The 23,129-nt window shown below is 52.4% G+C and overlaps 1 protein-coding gene across 2 annotated transcripts; it reads right to left on the reverse strand.

Moving 5' to 3' along the window:
• Positions 1-8,100: 8,100 nt before the first annotated feature.
• On the reverse strand, positions 8,101-11,441 carry SP9 (Sp9 transcription factor). Of its 2 annotated transcripts, none has more exons than XM_036422066.2 (2): positions 11,183-11,441; positions 8,101-10,101 (listed from the first exon to the last, which is right to left on the reverse strand). In XM_036422066.2, the coding sequence occupies exons 1-2, from the start codon at positions 11,201-11,203 to the stop codon at positions 8,629-8,631; spliced, it is 1,494 nt and encodes a 497-aa protein (XP_036277959.1). In that variant the 5' UTR covers positions 11,204-11,441; the 3' UTR covers positions 8,101-8,628. The 2 variants fall into 2 exon arrangements, with proteins under 2 accessions (XP_036277959.1, XP_036277960.1); XM_036422067.2 differs by lacking the exon at positions 11,183-11,441 and adding an exon at positions 10,986-11,176.
• Between the last annotated feature and the right edge of the window lie 11,688 nt (positions 11,442-23,129).

Below are 23,129 nucleotides of genomic sequence, written 5' to 3' on the forward strand. Positions count from 1 at the left end.
ACATTATTTTTTACACTTTTTTCATTTGACTTTCACAAAAGGAATTGTTTTAAATCTCTGGTTTAATTATCCCTCATTATTAGACTGAGAAAAATATAAACTGATTTACCAATTTATTCATCCAGTGGTGAGAAAAATTCCCGTGTATTTTTGGAAGATACTGATTTACTGGCTTTCAGCCTTGGTCACCCAAAGGTGCTAGACAGCCCCCAAGGGGCTAGCATATCAACCTTGCAAACTGAAAAACTGAAAAAAGGCATTACACTTATCAAGGTAAGAGCTTCAAAGAGGCTTGCCTTTTCTGCATATTCTTGGTATGGATAAAAGGATTTGAAAGTGATTTTTAAAATAAAAATGTTAGACATCTAATTCTACTTTTGCTTTTGAAATATGAGGTCGAACTAGAGATTAACCTCATCATAAAAGGATGTCTCCTTGCCCTGGCTGGTTTGGCTAATGGATAGAGGTCGGCCTGCAGATTGAAGGATCCCAGGTTCAATTCCTGTGGGGGCGGTGGGGAGGCAGGTACCCAGGTTTCGGGCTCGATCTCCAGTAGGGGGCATGCAGAAGGCATCCAATTACTGATTCTCATTAGTGATGTTTCCTCTGAAATCAATAAAAAATATATTTTTAAAAAGGATGTCTACTTGTATGTGTAGAGCGCCACCTAATACTATAAACCAAAAAGGAATCCTTCAAGTATAATGAATATTCAAGAACAAGAGTCCTCAACAGTGACATTGAAAAATCTGATGTTTGTCATTCTTACTTTCAACAGACAAATTCTTTTAAGAAATATGGGTGTACCTGGTAACACTTGTCCAGGGACCTGGAAATACACCGCCAGACTCCGAAGACTTTTTTTTTGGGGGGGGGGGGGGGGGGGGCACTTCCCTTTTCCCTGGCCTTACACTTACCATAATTTAATACTAGCAAATTAATTCCTGTAGGAGGTGCTGTTGATTTACAAATGGCCAGGATGGATCAGGTTACTAGGTTAGGACTTGTTTACTTATCTTGAATGTTATGTGGTTAGTCATAATTTCATTTAGTAAATGTACCAAAATAAGCAGAGTTTGCTGCAGCAAAGTGGCAGGTCGGCTTACCTTGCGGTGTGAAATGGAGATCTTGTTTTGAACCACACAGTTTTCATCTGAAAAAAGCTTTTTATCTGTCAGGCTTGGAGAGATGTATCTTGCTGTGCTTCCGTGAGACCGCTAGCTAATAGTGAATCAGATTAGTCCACGCTGCTGGGAGCACATCGTTTTTCCAGTTTTAATCACCAGACATTTAATATGCTTTAGCATTGACGCTCAAATATTTCCAAAATCCATCTGAGCCATTTCACTCACCTCCTTACCAAATGACGGCTGGGCCCAGAAGCTGTTGAAGGGTGCATCTTCCACACACCGCGCTTGGGAAGATCAGGAAGAAAGCTGCATTTCAACTTCGGTAGCTGGAGGATATTTAGAAATCTTATTGGGTTTTCTGAAAAGGAAACTTAGGTCGTTATCACTTCTTGAAAAGAGATACAGGCATGCACTAACTGTAGGCCTTGAGACTGTTTATTGGGTCAAAAAGTGGGAAATCCTTTTAAAGAGTTGTGAGGAACAAATAAGATGACAAAAAAAAAAAAAAAGTAAATGTCACCTCTGGCCAGCAATCTGCAATTCTTAAGACTTGGGAAATCGATGACAGCTGAGAGCTCTCCTGGTGAGATCCCTAAAACCGGTCCTGCTGATAGAAAGGAAACAGGTACTGATCACCTTCTCTCTTCCCTCCTCCCTTCCGGCCACACTAACCACCACCCTCAGGATGGAGCAGTAATAATGAAGCCAGCTGCCCGGTGAAATGCAGGAGCTGCCATTGCTGTAATGGGAAGACACGCACATTCTGGCCCAAACTGCCCGTGAGCCAGTCTCTTTGGCCCAAGGGGGAGGGAGGGGGCAGCAGCGGAGGTCCAGGGGCTCTGTCGCTGGCCACAGCGGAGCTTCTAAGGTCCTCGCTCGCCCTAAACTCAAAGGAAGCCAGAAAGGGGCTGCAGTGGGTGCTAGAGTGATCCCATCCCCCGAGGCAGCGCCACCCCTTCGAACTGTACGTTGCTTTCCTTCTAGACCGCGGTTGGAAACCTGAACACACCTCAAATCCAAGTGGAAAGGTTGAGGATTAGGGGGCGCATTCTTCTAAAAGATGCGCCCCGCGCGCAAGGCAGCCGCTGGATTCCCCACGCGCAGCGTGTAAGGGTTTAGCTCGCAGCCCCGGGCCACCGGGCCGCGGCCACAGGAGCTGCGCCCCGGGGCCCTGGCCCGCCAGTCCCCGCCTGAGCTCGCTCCTCGGCCGCCGGCGCGTTTCTTCCACGCAGGGCGGAGGGCGGACTCGCCTTTGGCAGGCCGGGAACCGAGCGAATTTCCCTCGTCGCTCGGGCTCCACAGGTGAAGAGGGCGCGTTAGGACGCCTCTGCGAACCTCGCTCCTGGAGCAAAAAGGAAAGTGTCACATCTCGCCAGCAATCTGCAAGCAGAAGACAGGTTGCCTGCGGGAGACGCCCTACCTATCACTTTGCATTTCTTCTGTATATGAGTTATCCTGAAATAGACGTTTGCAAAAACAATGCAAAATCTCTGTTGGGAATTTCCAAAGAAAAAGTGCAAGGGTGTTGGAAAACCTAAAAACTTGGGTTCCTTTCTTTCCTGGATCCCTGAGAACAAGGCCCTGGAACAGGACTCAAGGGCATTCCGAAACCTTCCCTTTAAACTAGAGTTGCAAACACACTATATATATTTATATCAGTAACGTATAGGGAAGGCATGTCTGTAATTAATTTACCTCGTACATATTTCTATAAACTCTTGAGTCTAGATAAGGATTTGGGGGGGCGGGTAAATAACACTGAACGGTAAAAATTACGGAGAAGGGATAATAACTGATTACCAATTTGAAAGTAAATAAACAGGTGACTTTTCCAGATCAAATCCCTCCTTGGGGTCGTTACAATAAATATCTCTGAAGGAAGCTCTCTATTTATGTTGTCATTGATTAATTCTTCACTACCTCATTTGATTTCGATTTAGAACGATTTGATTCTAATTTAATTAGCATGTAATTTGGATGTACATAATTACTGTAATTATGACATTCAGGTAAGGCAGCTTTAGGCTGAAAGGCAATTTCAAATTTTCTAGCAACCTACTTTGTGCTGAGAAATGGACAAGGACTTTGCGCCCTGCTATCCAAGTAGTAATTAGCACATCTCTGAAACAGGCAGTGCGGCGGGGTTTGTATTAAAACAGCAACTACAAATGCAGCCGAGAGTTATTGGCTGCTGAGGAGGTGGCTGTGAGTTCTCGGAAAGGGGAGAACTGAGACAGGGGAGCCCGGGGCTGCTGCGGTCCACGGCGCCCCAGCCGCCTCCCTTGTGCGCGAGCCTTAGAGGTGTAGCTTTTCCGATTAAAACACAATAAACGCGTGGGGTGGCAGGGAGGGGGGAGCAGGCAAGAAGCAGCAGCCATGCACCGCGTCTGAGGACCGGGGGTGGGGTAGTGGGACCGGGAAGAGGAGGGGAAGGGGCGGCGGGGGGAGGGCGATGCTCAGAGAGGAGAGAAAATTGGTCCACGCCCCCAGCTGTTATCAGATTTTAGATTTTTGTTTCAAAGGGAAAAAGGTGGGAACAAAGGGGGTCACAGTTTGCGCCTGCAAGGAAGTGAGGACCCTTCGGGAGGGGCTGGGACGACGAGGGGTCTCGGGGCTGCTGGACCTGCGCGCCCCTAAGGCCCGCGTCTGCCCAGCAGGCCACCCCGCGCTCGGTTCCGTCGGGACAGCTGCCTGGAGGACGCCCGCGAGGCGGGAGGCTGAGTGGGCCATCGCGGCCCCAGACTGGTGCAAGCTGTATGTCCCTCGCTTCCCTCCCTTCCAAGGGGGATCTGGGGACGTGGGACGGTCTGGTTGCCTGGTTTAATAATCAGCTTGGTTCCCAGGCCCGAGGGCTCTCGGCCCGCTTGGGAGTCACTGGGCAGAGAGCACGGGGGACTGTGCCCACGCCCGGGTCCCAACCCGGGGTCCAAGCCGCCACGGTCTGCACCCAGCGTGCTCAGCTCCGAGGCGGAAGATCCTGAGGCTGCCTCCTTGAAAGGAATATTAAATGCAACAATTCAAAGACTAGGGCCAAGCAGGACCTTCGTTATTTTGTTCACTTTGTTTGCATTTTTCAATTAGCATGTTTCAGAAATGACCTCCTTCTCTAGGAGCAGTGAACCGGCCATTGCTAAGCAGCGCCCCCCCAATTGCGGGGCTCTCCTCATCCCCCACCCGCACCCGCACCCTCACCCCATCCTCCAGCACACACACACACACACACAAAAAAAAAAAACTCGCTTTTCTTTTCTTGCTTCGCTGGGTTGTTGCAGCTGGCGGCAAACGCTGATCTCCCGGCTCAAATAGCCGCGAGCGAGGAGGACAGCGCGGCCTTCCCGGCCGGGAGCTCTAGATGGCGCCAGCGAGCCGTGCTCGCCAAGCTCCTTAAGGGAATCAAGAGCGACTGTCAAACATAAAAGCAAATCAGAGTTTTCAGTTTTTTTTAATGTGTTAAGAATGTTATTCCTTAAGAAAATTTGTAGCTAAATTATTCTCACTTAAAATAAACACTTAGTATACCAATTACACAAATGGGCGGGATTTATGTAAGATTTACTTCATCTGCATTTTTGTTGTGGGAGAGAGAGCCTTGGTGAATACAGAATAATAGATGCAAATAAGATTAGAGTTAAAATAAATAAAGTTTCCATCTGAATAAAAAAGAAATTCAATTTCACACGACTTGTAACGGTTTTGACACTTGTAACGGTCCAGACACGCCGTTTCAGGTGCACAATCTAATCTTGTCAAGATAATGTTGTGTCCCATCCTTGAGGAAAGAAAAAACGTTCTTTTCTTTTTTTCTTTTTCCTCATTGGTAGGATCCAATTCACTCCAAGGGGGGAAAGTAAGGCCGGAGCAAACGCCAGCGGATGGGTACAGATTGGACTAGGGAAAACTTGGTCTTCGTTCCTCTGCTGCGCTGGAAGCTGCCACCCAGCAGGAAACGCTGGGAGAGAACGGCTGAAACGAAATCCGGTTTCCCCTTGCCCGCCCGGACCTGAGTGGCACCCAAAGGTCCTGTCTGCGCCCCCCGCCTCACACCGGCCTCCAGGCTGCAGCCCTGTCCGAGCCCCCCCCCCCCTCTCCTCCCGGGCCCTGAGCTCCAGTAGCCCGGAGCCCCGAGGTGGCCCTGGGGAGACTGGGCCCCATCAGGTGAAGACCCAAGTCTCCCTGAGCTCTCCCCTCCCATGCACAGTCTCTCCGATTTGCTCGGCCTCCGCGGGTCTCCACGCGCCCAGGTCGTTTCCCAGAGTCCCCTTTGGTCCCCCTAGGACTGGGGGGCTCCAGGAGGAGGGGTGGGCTCTGTGTTGGCTTGTCGGTCTCCGCTCTCGGGGCAGGAGCCCCGCTCCCTGCAGGTTCAGGGGCTGCGAGCAGCGCTGGTCGGGCCGGGCGCTCGGGCCGGCCGCCGCCCGCCGCTCCCGGGAGCCGCGGTGATGGACGTCCGCTGACCCGCGGGGCAGAGGGAGCAGGCAGGGGCCTTGATCACTGGGCTGCGGAGCCAGCCGCACGGCCGGCGGGACCTGCATGGCCAGGCCCTTTGATCTGCTTTTATTATCCGCGAGAAACAAAGCTGCCTGGGACAGACGCCGGGCGCCCTGGCTCCCCGGGAAAGCCCAGCTCACCCTCACCACCGCGCCGCGGCCCCGCGCCCCCAGGGTGCCGGGCACCCTCTGGGCTTCCAGAGCTCCGGCCCCAAGCCCCCAGGGCAAATGCAACCTCTGCGGGCCCCTCGGGAACACGAACCCTGAACCAAAAGGCGCGCGGTGGGTGGGGTGGGAGGTCCCCGCTGGGAACGGTTTGGTTTGGGAGAGAAAATAGCCTGAGAAAAGGAAAGCTCGAGGAAGGAGAGCGGACCGTCCGTCTGAGGCTGCGGGGACCGCGAGGAGGGAAGGGAGGAAGCCCCGGAACCTCACGCTGCAAACTCCCCTCTGAGAACCTCTGCTCTGTGTTTTATCGCTACTTTGTGACGTGGCTTCTCAAAGCAGAGCTCCCGAGAAAACATACTGCTGTTAATAACAATGATTTATTTCTTTCTTCCCTAAACATCAAAACCTCATTCAAGTTCCCAAGATGGACAGTAATAAAAAAAATTTTTTCCCCCCAATTGGGGCTGACTTTGCTTGTGTTGCCTATTGTGTGAGGGAGCCTCTTAAAAACATTTTATTCTGTAAATACGCATTTTATTTTCTAAATTACCATTTTTTTCCCCGAATTGTGAAATTATCTCATTTACCAATTTTCTTTTCGTCTCCTCTCTCTCTTCTCCTCTCCCTCTCTTTTTTAAACTGGGGCTGTTAAGTTGGTGGTCAGAAGACAAAGAGAGTGAAAATAATTTTCATTTCAATAATTGCCTTCTGGTCAATTTAACTGTGCCTTATTTTGAAAGAGACTGTCTAAATGAGATTCCTGTCCCGAATGTGTTCCCAGGCCTGATCCCAGCCTTTAATTATTCCCGAGGTTTTTTTCTTCAGAATAAGACGCCGCACTGAGTAATCACAAAGAAGTCAGAGAGCATCCTTGAACCTTTTCAGAGGCAGCGCCACTGATATTCAAATAACCTGCGAGGGCCATTTGACGGGCGCGGGGACCTCGGCATTTCCAATTCACTATTTGCATAGATCAGCCGTCTTTGAAAAGGAAAGGAGCAGTTGTCTCCCATAACATTAAAAAGCCTAGTTATCAAATCAAGTGCTTAGTTTGGGGGGCTTTTAAAACGTTTACATTTTATCTCAGGTTGCCCTTTACCGTTTGACATGCAAATTTGGTGCAGTTAATTTAGACAATTAAAAAGATCTTCAAGGGAGCTTTGTCACGGAGAATATTTGGAGTTTTCCCCGTGGACCAGCTGAGATAAAGTTGGCCAGAACAAATGATGTCTAGGAGATTAATTAGATATTTGATAAGACATGAATCCCTAATAAGGGAATACAAGGCACAGGGGGCTGCTGTGTGCTCTAAGTCAAAATTAATAACATTTAACAAGATTTTCATTTAGGCATGAAATGTCTTTTCCGGAGTATTGACTCCAGCGATTTATTCCCTGGAGTTGCCTCCCAACAGAGGGCCTTGGGAAGGAAGGCTTCTTTTTAAAAGCTTTTCCCTTTCAGATTGTTTTTAAATCACTTTTTAAAAACAAATAAACCTGCGGGTGTTTTTCCTGACCCCTTCCAGGAGGTGTAAGCACCTCCCCAGTTAAAATTGTCAAAGACCTTTTTTTTTAGGCGTTCCAGAGTTTTAAAATGTCACCTTTTGAGAACTCTCTCATTAAGTAATACGACTACACGTTCTTATAACCCAATTTAATTTACGCTGTTAATATACAAATAAATAATTTTGACTCCTCAAAAAACGTATGTTTATGGCTTTTATAACTTACATGAACCTTCCATCACCTATAACTAACATTAAGGGAATTTTTATTCCCAACCAAAAATGTCGACCCACATAAAGGTTATTGAGGGAGGAACAGGATTTTAAAAAGGAAGTGTATTGTTCAGAGTCCTTTAATAATACCAAAATGAAAATTTGTCAGGATTTTCTTCATACAGATAAACGCATTTAATTTCTTTAGATGGCCTTAACTTATGAGTTTGTGAGTGAAATGATAACTCAACATTTTAAATATCTTTTACATATATATACTGACTTTCACAAAGTGCATCAGAAAATTAAAGAAAAAAAACTCCCTGAATTTCAGGAATTCACAAAAAGCAAAACAAAAACCCAAACAACTCTATTCGAATGAACATTTACAAGAAAATAAAAGAGAACATAATCTTTTGAACCCTATTTATACAGATGTTGTCAAATACAGAGCTGTCACTAGACTTCCAGTTTAATTTCTCACCTTATGCCTTTTATGATGCTTCTTTTTTTTTTAGGAAAAAAAAAGTCTCAATGTAAGTAGATATCAAGCAGGACTTGGAGTATTTTATATATAATATAATCCACACAAAAGGTCTGTTCGTATAGGTCCGGTTTCTTTGAAAGTGTTCTGACAGTTCCTTTGCAGGGTGGTGGCTTGTTTTTGGAGAAAAGGAAAGAGAAGGGGAACGGAGGGGGTGGAGGAGGGAGCGTTTCTGTGTATTGCTCTTCCCTCAAGAAGTTTGCGCGTGTGGTGTGTACGTGTGCCTGTGTGCGGGTGTGTGTGCTTTGGGTTGCGAGTCTCTCGGTGTGTGTGTGTGTGTGTGTGTGTGTGTGTGTGTGTCTGTGTGTGCCGTTTGTAAGTAGTGTTGTTGTGTCAGAGGATGGTTTGCTTTTGTTCCTGGACCACGCGTTCGATTCCCGTGTGAGCTCCGACAGCAAAGGGGAGCTCCCGGCGCGGCCGGCGAAGAGCGCCCGGGGAGCCGGCTTCCGCTCCACCTCGCGCCGGCCCGGGGGCGCCCCCGGAGCCCCAGCCCGTCCGTCCCCCGCTCGCTCGCTCGCCCTCGGAACCTCTCCTTTGCTCTCGACGTCTCTGCCCGCTGCTCGCAAGCGCCTTTCTCCTGATCGATCTCTAGGAGTCGCCGGGGCCGGACGCGGCTTCCTTGCCTCCCGCCGAGGCCGCCGCTGCTGCTGCTGCTGCTGCCGCCGCCGCCGCCGCCGCCGCCGCCGCCCGGGCGGCGCTGACCCCGGGATCGTGCAGGAGGAGGTCGGGGGACTCGGAGCGCGGCGTCTCCAGGTTGCTGGCGTCTGTGTCACTGTCGCTGCCCTTTTTGCCCCCGCCGCCCCCGCTGTGCGTCTTAATGTGTTTGCTCAGGTGGTCGCTGCGCATGAAGCGCTTGTTGCAGACCGGGCAGGCGAAGCGCTTCTCGCCCGTGTGGGTCCGCAGGTGCCGCTGCAGCTCGTCCGAGCGCGTGAAGCGCTTGCCGCAGAAGAGCCAGTTGCACACGAAGGGCCGCTCGCCCGTGTGCCAGCGCAGGTGCGCCTTCAGGTGCGACGTCTTGCCGTACACCTTGCCGCAGCCGGGGATGTGGCAGCTGTGCAGGCCCTTGCGCCGCAGGCTGGCGCCGGCGGGGCCCAGGCGCTCGGCCTCCTGGCAGTTGGGGCAGTCGCAGGTGGCGCGGCCCGAGTAGCGGCGGGCGGAGCGCGCCGAGCTCCCCCCGGCGGCGGCGGCGGCCGCGGCCCCCGAGATCATGGCGCTGGCGGCGGCGGCGGCCACCGCGGCGCTGGAGTCCGAGTAGGAGGGCAGCACCGGCTTGAAGCCGTCCTGGGCCAGCAGGTGCTGGCTGGTGGAGAGCAAGTGCGAGGCGGCGGCGGCCGAGGAGCCCAGGCCGGTGGAGCTGAAGGCCGAGTGCGTGAGCGAGCTGAAGTCGGGGTTGTAGGTGCCGAGCTGCGAGTGCAGCGAGGCCTGGGGGGCGCCCGAGTGCAGCGAGCCCTGCAGCCCCCCGGCGGCGGCGGGGCTCTGCACCTCCAGCCACGAGCCCGGGCTGCCGTGCACGTCCCACCACGACGACGCCGCCGCCGCCGCGCCGTTGGTCACCTCGCCCGCCGCCAGGCTCGAGTGGAAGCCCGACTTGTACCACGACTCGTACGGGTGCGCCATGCCCACGCGCGGGTACAGGCCGTCGGCCGCCGCCGCCGCGGGGTGCACCTTGGAGAGGAAGGCCGACTGGCCTCCCGCCTCCTGCGGGGACACCCCGGCCGCCGCCGCCGCCGCCGCCGCGGCCGCCGCCGAGTTGGAGAAGAGGCCGCCGTAGTCGCTGCTGAAGGCGGACGACGTGGGGGACGTGGAGGCCAGGCAGAAGGCGCTGTTGGCGGCCCCCGAGCCGCCCGCCAGGCCGCCCGAGCCGCGGCCGCCCGCGGCCACCGCGAAGCCCGAGAGGCTGGAGCCCAGGTTGCAGCTGGACGAGGAGCGCTTCCAGGGGTGGAAGCCGCCCTTGGCGAAGGCGCTCGACTCCGGCAGCGTCGTCAGCGGGCTCGTGTTGCCGATCTTGTTGCAGGTCGCCGCCAGCATGGCCAACGGGGTCGTTCCGAAGCGCGGCTCTTCCTAAAGGGGAGGTTGAGGGGGTAAGGGGCCGGGGGGGGGGGGGGGGCAAGAAGAATTGGGAGGAAGACACAAAGTGCACCCCGTGAGCGGTTTCGTCGCCCCGCGACGGGTCCCGGGGGATGGAGGGCGGGCGGGGGTCGTGGCGCCCCGGCTCCTGCCTCCTCCCCTCGCGCTCCACGAGGATGCGCCGCGCCCCGCGCGCACGGGACCCCGGCGATCGCCAGGACGAGGGCCCGGAGCCGGAAACTTGTTTTTCGGTGGGGTTACAAATCAAAGGGGTCTCGGTTCTCCCCGCCTCGGTCGCTACAACCCCTGCCCAGGATCAGATTCGTGTTGCTATCCTGCTGCTGGCCGTAAGCCCGTTCCTTCAAGGATGCCCCCCAAACCGCCCTTAGGGGCGAAGCACCGGGGTAAACACAACCACCACCATCTCCGGGTGAAGGCAGAGGCGGCTGAAACAGTGGCCTAGGGGCGGTGCGAGAGGGGGGGGACTTGGGGAATTCCTCCAAGGGTTGCTACTACTTGGTTCTTTTCTTTTCTTAATAGAAAATGTTTTAAATGTTTAATCAACCCCAAACCCGATGATGAAAACAAGAATTCACGGAGAAGCAACTCAGCGATGGATCTGAGGCACCAGCAAACCAGGGAGCCACAGAAGTGTAAATGTTTGTTAGCGTGACTACAAGAACTGCAAACCGATTAAGGCTGTTTTCTGGAAATACCACTGTCGCATAATTGCAACAATCTCCGAAGCGGGGTAGGGGGGTGGGGAGGGGAGATGAGGGAATGGGGGGTATACATCACGAAGGGGGAAGAAAATAAACCTTTAAGCTTTCTTAAAAAGCCAGATTTAACACGACTTGCTTAACAAATCCTTCTCTTACCAACGCACTTCCTTAGGTGCCCATCCCTTGGAAAGAATCGGTCCCTAAAACCTGGCAAAGTGCTGAAAGAAGTTGAAGCTTAACCAGTCTGGCAGCAACAGTGTCTCCCTCCCTCGCCGCGGGGCCCGGAGAAGCCATAAGGAACAATCACTCCAGTTACAACAAGCAAACGCGTCGCCGCCACACTGCTGACTTACCCCGAGGATGGACGTGGCCATAGCAGGTCCCTGGGCTGCGCGGCGGCGGGGCCGGGCGCGGGGCTGAGCCTGGCGGCCGCTGCGGGGGCGGGAGGAACTGCTCGGGTCCCGCGTCCCTGCGCTCGCTCGCGCCGAGCGGACTCCGGGCTCCCGCCGGCCAAACTCAGCCTAAGTGCGAGGCGCACCCGCTTTGAAGTGCCGCTGGCTGCGCCTCTCGCCCAATGAGGGCGCAGGCGCCGCGGCCGGGAGCGGCCCCGCAGCCAATCAGACGCGCCGGAGGGCCTGAGCCGGGGCTCCCGGCGCGTGCCAGTCAAGGCCCCTGAAGCGAGGAGGGGGGTCGCGGGGCTGGGGACTTGGGGAGATTACGGCGCAATTAAACATTTACGCTCACGCATCAAGCCCGGGTGTAAGTACCGTGGAGACCGAGCCACACCACACCCAAGCACCCCTCGGTGATGCAAGTTAGAGCTGACAGTCCCGCTCCACCCCCCACTTGTGGGAAAGGAAAGCAGGAGGGGAGGAGGCGCCGAGGTTGGAGCATCTGCGAGGCCCGAGTGGAGACGCAAATGTCAACGCTCAGCTCTCTCTGTGTGCCCGGGCTTCGCCTTCGGAACACAATTTCAGCTGGAATCCATCACGGTCGCTCGCTCGCGAAGTTTGTTTAGCATTGGCGTGTGTCTTCTACCCGGTTCCTTATTCCCACTTGGATTCAGTTTTACTCTGAATCCCACTGAGGGAGGGGAGAAAAAAAAAATAGGCCTCTTGGTCCCAGTCTACACCCACACAGACTTGGGAGGGCCTGCAGCCTGCTGCATCCCATCATTTCCCCCCAGCGGCCTAAGTGACTTCCTAATTGTCGCTCTGGCCTTTGACCCCGGGGAATCATGCAAGTGCCACTCACACCAGAAGCTGCTGGTGGTAATTGAGGCCACCCCCTTTGTACCTTTTCGCCAGGCGCCTAGATACCAGGTTAACCCAGTTGTCAAATAGGACTAAACAGTGGGACGTGCCTGATTATCTGCTGGGGGCTGGCAGGCGGTGGGTGGGAGGCATCCGCCGATACAACACGCCGCCGCGTGAAGCTGCTTATTTTCACCTTTTAACAACTTTGGAAACAGAGACCCGCGCGAGCCGCGTCCGCACCCCCCCCCCCCCCGACCGCCCCCCGCCGCCGAGGCTGCAGCTTGCTCGGCTGTTTGTTTAACCCGGTGGAGATGTGCGTGTCACGTTTCACCCAGAGTCGAGTTTTCTTGTTCCAGCTCCAGCCCACTCCCACGCCAGACCTCCTGGGCCTAGATGCTCTTCGGCGGCAAGAGGCCGAGGAGAGGGGCTCCCACAACCGCTCCGCCCCCCAGGCCTGGCTTTGGTGGATGTGCTTTGAAGGAGCCTCTTTCCGGGGACCTCCATCCGCGGTTGGGAGGGGGGGGAGGACGGGGTGGGGGAATGAGACTCCCCATTTTGCAGGCTTGGAAGCACCCTGAAGTCCCCTCCGGATCTTGTTCGTGTCCTCAGACAATTGCGCATCCCGAATGGAGTCCCTCAGCCACCACCGCTGAGCTGTTTGTTTTTCTCCTTTCTGGGTCTTGCTTTCTCTTTCTTCTGCCGGGCAGCCAGGAGCTGCTCTTTAACCAGAAAAGCCTGCGCCCTCGGACAGACCCCGGTGCCGGTTTTAATGCACCACCTTCCCAGCCAAACCCACATCCTGCTATTTAAAAGGCATTTTAAACCTCGACCCTCCAGTGGTTGGGTGCAGAACACAAGTTGTTGAGGAGGGGAAGCAAGTGAGGAGGACGTGGACTGGTGCTTTCTCTTCCCTTTTGCAGTATCTCTTCTTGACCCAAACCTGCAAAGCCAGCGTGGCTCTTCTCCCGGCCCTGAGACGGAGCCTGCGTGCGCCCCGGTGCCTCCGTGGGTGGGAGAGCGACCTGGGTCCGTTCTCTTCGCTTTTCTCTAGAATACCTTCGCTCAGAATGGTTTTCTCCCCTTTGGATTAAGGTGGCGAAAGAACCGAAGAAATTAGGACAGAAAAAGAGGAAGGAGAGGAGAGGAGTGAAAAGGCTCGCGTGACCGTATTGAAGCGCGTTGCCCCGAGGGGCTGGGGTGGAAACCCGCGGGGCCAGGGCAGAAGGCAGGTGTGCAAAGCCCGGGGTGCAGGGTGGAGTGGGGACCCAGGCAGCCTGGAAGAGCCAGCAAGCCCGGCAGGGGGACCCGGGAGCCGGTCCCAACAGGTGACTTGTGCCCTGGAAGGGAGGCTGGCGCTCGGCTCCCCGCGTCTCCGCGTGGATGTGCTGATAGAGGGATGGTGAAGCGGCAGCCAGGGTCTCCCATTCGCCCCGCGCAGCCTCGGGAGGGAGAGCGCCCCGAGTTCCTCCTTCCATCTCCTCCCCCACCCCCAACACACCCTCTCCTATGGAAACCCGACCAAGTAATAAATAAGACAATCCGGAAAGCCACTTAGCACGAGTGACATTTTGAAACCAACCGTTTTAAAACCGTTCACGCAGGCACCTCGCACTCCGGCGCCCTGCTTGGTTTGCCTTCCTCGGCTCGCCCTCCGCTCCCTCCCCCCTCCCGCGGGTTTCAGTGCGGTTCCAGCTGTCAGACACCCTTCCCCAGGCCCAGGGATATTCCTTCAGTTACAGGCATCGTATCACAAAAGTTAGGGAGATCTTCCAAACCAATGCCCCCAGCCACTTCCCATCTAAGGCGGGGCCCCAAGGAAATCTTTCTGAAGATGTCCACTTTTGTGTGTGTGTGTGTGTGTGTGTGTGACAGCTCCCCCCCCCCCCATCCTCTAAAAATCTAGTTTTTAAACAAAGATCAACGTGTTATGCTAAAGTGTTGAGCTGACTGTTAAAACATTTGGGGAAATAATGACAATGTAACAAAGGCCTGGTTTGGAGTGAATCATCACCCTTTTTAAAAGTTAAAGCAATTTTCAGGAGAATAGCTTTCAGCAAACGCTTTACATTATTCAAAACGGCCAAATAATGCTCTATTATAGCGCCTGAATGCTGCCAGTCAGCCCCTAAGTGCAATTTGTGCAAAGGCCCCGGTGCCTTATCTCCACTTCTTTATAAAGAGGTGAATATAAAACAATTTCTTCCAAACCCAGACAGAGAGCACGAAAATTGCTTCCCTTTCTGCAATCAGGGCAATTTAACTGGAGTGCAATTAGCACTATTAAATGTCGATTCTGCATAAACAAATCTGACTGAGCAGCGAAAGTGGGGTGAGAACCTCATATACACTGAAACTGATTTTTAAAATTATGTATCCGGGTCCTTTACAATTGATCCGTGACGTTTTCATCTTGGAATATATTTACATCATAAATACACTATGGTTAAATCAACGTGATTTTTTTTTTTGCAAAAAAAAAATTCAATAGGAATCCTAATAAAGAAGAATAGGGTAATTAAAGGGAGACTTCACTTCCTTTGAACAAATATTGTTTCCTCCATCTTGCCTCTGCTGAGAGCTTTGATCTGGAGCAACTGCTCAAGTTGCTGCATTTAGGAAGCAAAGCCGGGAAAACAATTCCGTCATTAGCACTGACCCGAGGGATTGGAGCTCCTTCGCCAAGGGAGATGGGGGTGGGTGGGGATGGGAGGCTTCTCCCTAAAGCACCGGTAATAGGGTGAGGTCTAGGAGGACCTGTTATCTTCTGAAAAAACTCAAAATATTAGTTGGGAGACTTGAGGCCTTCAGCAGGAGGGGAGGCGTGGGGGAAAGGAGGAACTGAAGGCTCAGCCTGGGCTCCCCTGTCAGGTGCCAGAGCTGGCCATCCATGCAGGGATGGTCAGGGGTGGAGAGAGGGGAGAGGCAGGAGAGAGGAACCCATGAAAAGCTTGTATCTGACCTGTCCTCCTCCTACTTTTCTTTACTTATTTGCTAGCCCACAAGGCTCCCTTTTAGAATCATTTGTGCAATTAATTATGCCTTTCATTTGCATGACCTACGCTAGAGCAATGATTATCAGGTTAGCACGGTGTGGGAGTTGGGGAGATACATTAATAACTTGAGTTAAAAAGGAAAAAAGGAAAAAAAGGAAAAAAGAAGAAAAAAAAAGAAGCTACCCTGTGTACTATAGTCACCTGCCATGAACAAGGATGGAGGAAGCGTATAGACCATAGGTGCCTGTTGAGTGCTGGCGAATCCTTCCCACTGTTGGGTTTTGCCAGTTGTGGGTGCAAATGAAATGCAGCTTTTGATTAGAAGGGAATCTTTTATAGTTAACGCACAGTCGATTTTTAAAAAGCACCAGCCCTGAGATCATATAGATGGAGAAAATTAATTGAAAATTGAGAAACTCTCCCACAATTTCCGTTGAGCTTTCATTTAATATTTGTTCTAGAATGCTCTCATTCCAGCCCAACTCTTGCAAATAAAAGAGCCAGAAAGGATCAGTAGGCCAATGGAACTTTCATCTTTTCTTCATCTCAGAAGTGTGACAGCTATTTAGAGGTGGCACAAGATGCAAATCCATCTTGTCTTGTAAGGTCTACCGGAGAAGCTAAAGACTCTTCATCCATTAAGTGTACTCCACACACATGCTACAGACCGGCTGCAAGATGTATCTGCGCCATGTATTTTAAGGCTGCCTTGGTCTGTTTATCTGAGCCAAAAATGCATTAACAATTAAAGGGAAGACTCTGGTGTGTCAAAGGAAGGAAGGTAGCTGTAGACTGTGTGATGATTTTAATGACTGCAATTATTGGGAGATTATTCGACAAGCATCATAGATTTGTTTACTGCATTACTTGGAAACTATGGGGGGCCTATTCAGCTTGGGTGTTTATCTTCCTCCCTCTCCTCGATTATCAGACAGGGTTCCCAGACCTAAGCAAATGTGACATTCAGTGTTGACTCTCTTGTCCTTTTTAGAGCATTTCAACCCAAATGAAGGACATTTGTTGTCTCGGCCAACTCTAATGGAACCATCTCTGGAGACATGAAAGCAGTCTTTTCTCATGGACTCTGAGCTAATATATTAAAACAAAGCCAATGGCCAGAGGATTCTGGTCACTAGTCAACTTCTCCGAGCCAGGGGGCCAGTGTCTCCCTTTCATAGGCAGCCATTGAGGAGACTTGCAGCTCTTCCTCCTTCACCCAGGGCTTGGAGGAAGCACTGTTGCTGCAAGATGTTAAACATAAGCTTCCGCATATCTCCAGGACTCCATATTTTTCCTTCCTTGCTTTTAACAAGCCCCTCATACCACATATTATTTCCTATCACAACTCCTGTTCTTGCCCTGATGAGTGGAAGGCCTATTCCTAGAAGCATACCGGTTTGTGGAGAAGAAAGGTTTTCCTGTGCATACAGATAAGGGGACACAAATAAGAGAGATTTTGTGTCTGACATCAATAAAACCATCCTCAACGACACGTCACAGTCCGGGCTTTGCTCATTGATGAATTACTGATTAGGAAGTGAGATTTAAAAGGAGGGTGGGGGAAAGGATAGCAAGCATTCCCAGTAAGCCCCTTCCCTCCCTCTCCCGAGGCACTGAGCCCGCAGTGACCTGGTCATCGGTCATGGGGTGCTCTTCCTGGGCCTGTAATCACCCCGTCTCAAGATTAAGGTGGACCGAGAAACTTCCCTGTTCAAACAGGCGCCTGCAGAACTCTGCAAGCGGCAATTAGGAGCCTATTACAAGCCATTAGATTGATCAATGTACCTTAAACAATGCGAGTGATTTATAGGGCTGATTTACAGGGGGGAGACAGAGAAAAGGGTGGAGGGAGGACGGCTCCCTCTCCTTTTACAGCCCCGGCTCTGTGTTGGGAGACCTGAGAACAGCCAGCCATTGCTCATCCCCGCTTGGAACCACCAGAGCGATTTATTTAGAAAACTTTCCAGGCAAGGACACAGGCTTGCCTGGCTCCTCCGGTGGGTGGCGAGATGCACATTCTTTGCCCCTTTCTCTCTTTACGGAGGAAGAGCTCAGAGAGACCGAGGCCCGGGGGAGCGGCGGGGGAGGGGTGGGGGTTTGCCGAGGTCGCGGCGACGCCTCTCCCCCAGCGGCGGGCACCTCCCCGCGGGGCCCCAGCTGGCTCCCCTCCCCGGCCCGGCCCGGAGAGGAGGAGGAGGAGGAGGAGGAGGAGGAGGAGGAGGAGGAGGAGGAGGAGGAGGAGGAGGAGGACTTACACTCTGGTTTAAGGGAGGGTTGGAGAGCTGTGTGGCCTCCTAATTATGGAAGGAACACAGAGCCATTCTGCCTTCCAGTCTCCGGCGCTTCGGGGAGGAGCTGCAGAGAACGGGGGGTGGGCCGGGGCGGAGGGGGGCTGGAGAGGGAGGGGACTCCGCGGGACGGGACTCCTCGCTCGGCTGTTTCGGCTAATCTATCTGGCGAAGGCGAAACGGCCACAGAGCCGAAGCGATCAAAGCGGGCCCCGCCGCCGCCCCACCTCCGGCCCTCCTTCCCGGCCCCCCGTCTGCTGGTAGTTGTCTTCTCTGCGGCAGACACCCGCCCGTCTTCTCAGAGGACCAACGCACTTCACACTTGTCAGGGAGGGAGAGTTCCCTTTGTCTTATTCCCCCTCCACCCATCGGCCTTCGGCTCTGACATGGGGGGCCGGCCGTGGCGGCGAAGGACCCTGGGAACCGAGGGTGGGGGTGGGGGGGCGATCGTCCTGTCACCCCAGTCCAACTCTGCCCCTGCTGGTTCCTCCTCGTCCTGCTCCGTCTCCTCCTCTTTCCAAACCTTCTCCTTTCCTCCCTCCCTCCCTCCCCCCAATCCTAAATCCTCACACCCTCCACCCCTGGGTCCGGCGCCCAGCGCCTGGGTAGGAGGGAGCTTGTTGGGGGGTGCCTGGGGCGAACCCCTTTGTCCGTGTCCACAGGTGGAGTGGGAGCATTCCGGGGTGGTCACGGGGCACGGAGGGCAGAGCGGGAAAGCCGGGGAACCACAGGCATCGGGAGAAGAGCTGCCGCCTGTGCCTTTGGGAGCCCAGGATTTGGAGACTCTCCCGCGTGGGTCACGACTTCACCCCGCAGCCCTCCCGCCCCAGCAGTGGTTCCCACATCTCACTCCCCTGGGTGCTTCTCTGAGTTGGTTCCTTTCCACTCCCTCCTTCCCAGGACTTCACCGCAGGGCGTGACAGTGCCGAGAGAGGCCGGAGAGAAAGAAAGCCAGTGAAAGGTTCCCCGCAAGGGCCCAGCACGCCTGGACACCCCGGAGCGCACCTGTCCTGGTCCACACTACCCTGCTTTCTGGGTGTCAGCCACGCTGGGGTCGAACCCTGCGCGGGCAAGCCTCTCCTGTCACCCCCATCCTGAGACCAGACCGACACCCCTCCCCACCCCCCAGCACCGGGGCAGGGGGAAGCTCCGCACCCCTGAGACACGTGCACGCCTTCTTCTCCCCGTCCCGCTGCCGCCCGCGGAGCGCACAGGGCGACGCAGACACCCTGGGGCGCACGCCGGGGCGGCCACCCTCCTGCCGGGGGGGGGGGGGGGGGGGGTGGACCCCGCGCTCCAGATGCCACCCCGGGAGGGAGCGGGGTGTGCACGTCCCCCCACGCCAGCTGCGGGCCTCCGGGCCGAGTGGCCAGCTGCCTGCAGCGGCTGCCGGGCACCGCCTGCTGCTCGCCCTGCGCCCCTCGCCTCCCCTCCGCGGGCGCGGCCCCGGCCCCGGCCCCGGAGCGCCTCCCACAGGCCGGGATACATCTGGGGCGCATTGCCCCTTCATGGTCAAGCCCATCACGGTGATCAGTGAACGTTGCTAATCTCCGCACTTATCTTTAGGCAAACAGAGGCCGCGCTTCAGCAATGCGCGGGGCGCCGGCCCTCGCGGTGCCCAGTAACCTAAGTCCACGGTACGGAGCTCGGCGCGCGCAGTGACTGAGCGTGCGGAGTGCTCCCCCAGCCTCGTCCCGCGGCTTTCCACCAGCCCGTGGGAGCGGGAGGAGGGGACCTGGGGAATCCCCACCCTTCCCTCCGGGGAAGGAAAGGACTTGGCCGCTGTGACACCGAGCGCCTGGCCGGGGAGCCCGAGGCTGAACTGGGGACGCCCTGACCTCCCTGCGTTTGAACTCGCGCTGGACGCCGGCTCCCAATGGGCTTCTACCCTCCCCTCCACATCTGCCTCTGCAAAGAGACAACGGTTCCCCTCAGGCCGGGTCCTGGCAGGGCGGGAAGGCTGGGGGGTGAGGGGAGGGAAGGGCTGGAGGGGGTCGCCGGTGCTCCCGGCGCCCGTGCTGGCTCAAGCTGGCTCCCTCTTCTCCTCCCGGCTGCTGGGTGGGAGTTGCTGCGGGAACTCCTGAGATGACCTCCTCCTTCTTCTTCTTCTTCTTCTTCTTCTTCATATATTTTATTGAGTTTTTACAGAGAGGAAGGAGAGAGATAGTTAGAAACATCAATGAGAGAGAAACATTGACCAGCTGCCTCCTGCACAACCCCCACTGAGGATGTGCCCGCCACCAAGGTACATGCCCTTGACCGGAATCGGAATGGGAATGGGAATGGGAATCGGAATCGGAATCGAACCTGAGACCTTTCAGTCCGCAGGCTGACGCTCTATCCACTGAGCCAAACCGGTTTCGGCTATTTGCCCTTCTTCTGAAATAGCTATTCCTAAAAAGGATCCTAGCCCAACCGGATGGAGAGGATCCGGGATACGCAGTGGGGGGTGGGCAGGCCGGCGGAGGTGGGCCGTCCGCTCTGGCTGCTGCTGTGGCCTCAGCGTTAGGGCCTCTGGGGCTCGGCAGGGAAAGGGTTTGTTGGATACTTCCCAGTGGCTGCTGAAATAGCTCGATCCCTCCCAGCACGCCCAGGCCTGGGAGGCCGACCCTCCAGTTTGAGGCACGAACACTTCCCCCTCCGGCACTTGGTCGCTAGGAGTTTCTGGTGGTACGCTCCATTCCCCAGAGTGTGGTTATGAACAACCCAGAACTCCGGTTGTCACCAGATACCCACCTTGCAAGGAATTGTCCTCATTTAAATAAGCTGCATTCCGAAGGTAACTCATCATTTGCAAGTTTGGGGTGTCCCTGCGACAGCCCAACTAAATTCCAGCTGGTGCTCCAATTAGGTCCCACCTTACTGAATGACAGCTGGCTGTCTTCAATTTTTGGAATAAGGCATCTCTGCCTTCTCCTTCCCTAAAAGTCTAATAGCATTTGAACAAGAGGAAAATTAAACACAAATGTCCGTGGAATCCTGAAAACCTCTTTCTTTCTGTGACTCCTCTTGGAGCCTCTCCTCTGCTACCACCCCAGCGGGGGACTCTCCTTGTTAGCTAAAGACAGACCTTTTACCTCCCTGCTGCAAACCATCCTGCCAGGCAGTCCAGATTCGGGATGTCAGCGGAATTTTTTCTGGGTGGTGCTTGTTTTGAAGCTAGGACAAGGAAAGGAAGGCAAGGGGCTGGTGGTCAGAGCTCCTGGGTGGGCACTAACCCTGTAGGGCTCTCTGGAGCTGGGTGTGAGTTGAGGCCCACCATTTAATGCTGTGAGATTGGGTGGGCCAGGAAACCTCTAAGTTTCTTCCTCTCTAACGTGAGGCTAATAATTTCAACTTTGAAGATTCATTACAGAGGTTAAGTAAAACTATAGAAGGTTGCTCTGACAGGTTTGGCTCAGTGGATAGATTGTCAGCTTGTGGAGTGGAGGGTCCCAGGTTCCATTCTGTCAAGGGCATGTGCCTTGGTTGTGGGCACATCCCCAGTGGGGAGTATGCAGGAAGCAGCTGATCGATGTTTCTAACTCTCTATCCTTCTCCCTTCTTCTCTGTAAAAAAAAAATCAATAAAACATATATATATATATATATTTTAAAAAGAATATACTTTGAACACCTTTAAAAAAAAACTATATAGGGAAATTCATAGTAGTGTGCTCAAAACTTAAAAATTGAACCAAAGAGTTCCTGCCCTCGCTTCCCATTGAAATAGTATTCCTACCAAAAACTTACATGGAACTAAGGACAAAAACAAGCTAGTATACAACAGAATTTTAGTGTTATATGTGTAAAGCGCAGGGCCTAGTACAAAATCAGGTTGAATAAGATAAATGCCATGACAGGTGCCTCTTGGGGAGGGGTAAGTTAGCTGCTCCAATCAGCAGCAGGTTTCATGGACTGGCTTACACTGCTCTGCCCAAGGAAGAGGAGGCCTTTTCTCCAATGGGAATACCTGAAGTTTACTGAGCACTTACTACATGGCAGGCACTCTGCCAAGTGCTTCACAAATGCATCTTGTTTAATCTACCTCAATATCTTATCAAGTGAACATTGTTGCCATTTCTCTTTTTAACGCTTTGTTATGGAAAATCTCAAGTATATATTTAAAAGTAGAGAATTCTATAATTAACCCCTCTAAGTCCATCACCCAGCATCAATAATTGTCAGCTCATATCCAAACTTATTTATTCTCTACCCCATTCATTCCCTTCTCCCTTATTTGGGAGCAGATCTTGGAAGTCATATCATTTTACTTGTAAATATTCTAGTACGTATCAAAATATCAAAAGACAATAACACTTTAAAAGTAAAACCAAAATCACAATATCATGTTAGGTATACCTAGACACATTTGAAATAATTCCTTAGTATTACCAAACATCTCCCACTAGTTGTCTCATAAATGATTTTTGGCAATTGCTTCCCTTCCCCAAATCAGATCTAAACAATATTCACACATTTAATCTCTCAAGTCCCTCCCTCTTTTTCTTTCCTTGCAATTTATTTATTAATAACCAAATCATTTGTCCTGATATCCTTTTTGAAAATGAAGAAGCAGACACAGAGAGGTTAAAGGAATTCAGTAAGAGAGAAAAGGAATTCAGCCCTAGCTATGTCTGATTCCAGAATCCAAGTGCTTAATGGCTTTATTATACTCCCTTTAAACCAAGTGATGAAAAGCAAGACACAGGAAAAACACAGTCACTCATAAAAGATTTCAGAACATGCATGACTCCCTTAAGTAACTAGTTCCTTTACCAAGTGTCTACAGAAAGCCATTCACTTGAAATGCAGGCAGGGTTTGAAATGTGGGAAGAGAAATTGAAAACAGGATAACCCAGGATCCTCCTTATGTTTTGAATCTGACTAAATTTCTTCATGCAAATGTATCTATAACGTGGTTAAGGGGTTTTTATTTCCAACAAATATTTAGCAAAGTGAAAACATTTCTTAAACGACTCTGTCAGTTTCATGTTCTCTCTTCTCCTCCTTTATGTTCCCCCTTTCTCTGTTCTTTATAGCTAGATAAGAAGAAAACATCTTTTTTTATGTAGTTATTTTAAAATACCAGTCAAATTAACAATTTAGTAGTTTGATATGTGATATCTGGCTTTTGTTATGGTAGTTTTGAAATCACAGTTACCCTAGTAACTGAATACATTTTTTCTTTAAAAAATTTTTAAAGCTGTCTGGAAGAGAAAAAAATAAAAAATAAAAGGAAAACTTTTTGCCAGAATTTTCCCATAATAGCTTCCATTAACTGCAGTGACTTCTCTTGGAGAGGCCAGCACTGCTGTCTCCTGCTGTCACCAGTCATTCACTGATCCAGCAGATGTTTTGTTTGATAAGGCCAATTTGAGTTTTATGAAACATTTATTTCTTCACCTCCAAGGAGCAAATACTAGTAAGGATGGGATTCAGGGTCTGTAAAGGGCCTTAACCTTCCAGTAGAGCTTCTAGGTAAGAAGAAACACTAAGACAAACCTACAGGCTTCACTTATTTAAAAAGAAGGAACAAAAAGAGGGGGGATGGCTAAAGAACATTAGCTCAGTCCCTAAAGACTTAAGAAGAGGGGGAAAAAAATAGTAGAAGAGCCAATAGTCTACTATGGAATCTTTTTGGAAACACCTGATAGGTGTGTGATTGCCAAGGAGGGCACTGATGATAGTGAAATAAGGGAGTAAGGGGGTGACGTACATTGAATTGAGTTTTATGCATTTGATAAATCATTTGTTGGCATTTTAAGGAGGTGATTAGAGAAGA

The sequence above is a fragment of the Pipistrellus kuhlii genome, unplaced genomic scaffold (genome assembly GCF_014108245.1).
Source record: "Pipistrellus kuhlii isolate mPipKuh1 unplaced genomic scaffold, mPipKuh1.p scaffold_m20_p_7, whole genome shotgun sequence".
NCBI lineage: Eukaryota > Metazoa > Chordata > Mammalia > Chiroptera > Vespertilionidae > Pipistrellus > Pipistrellus kuhlii.

Bases quoted from the DNA above. Each gene is read 5' to 3' on its own strand.
- SP9 (XM_036422066.2), bottom strand. From the start codon at position 11,203: ATGGCCACGTCCATCCTCGGG. The intron at 10,102-11,182 runs GTAAGTCAGCAG...CCTCCCCTTTAG, and splicing joins TGGCCACGTCCATCCTCGGG to GAAGAGCCGCGCTTCGGAAC.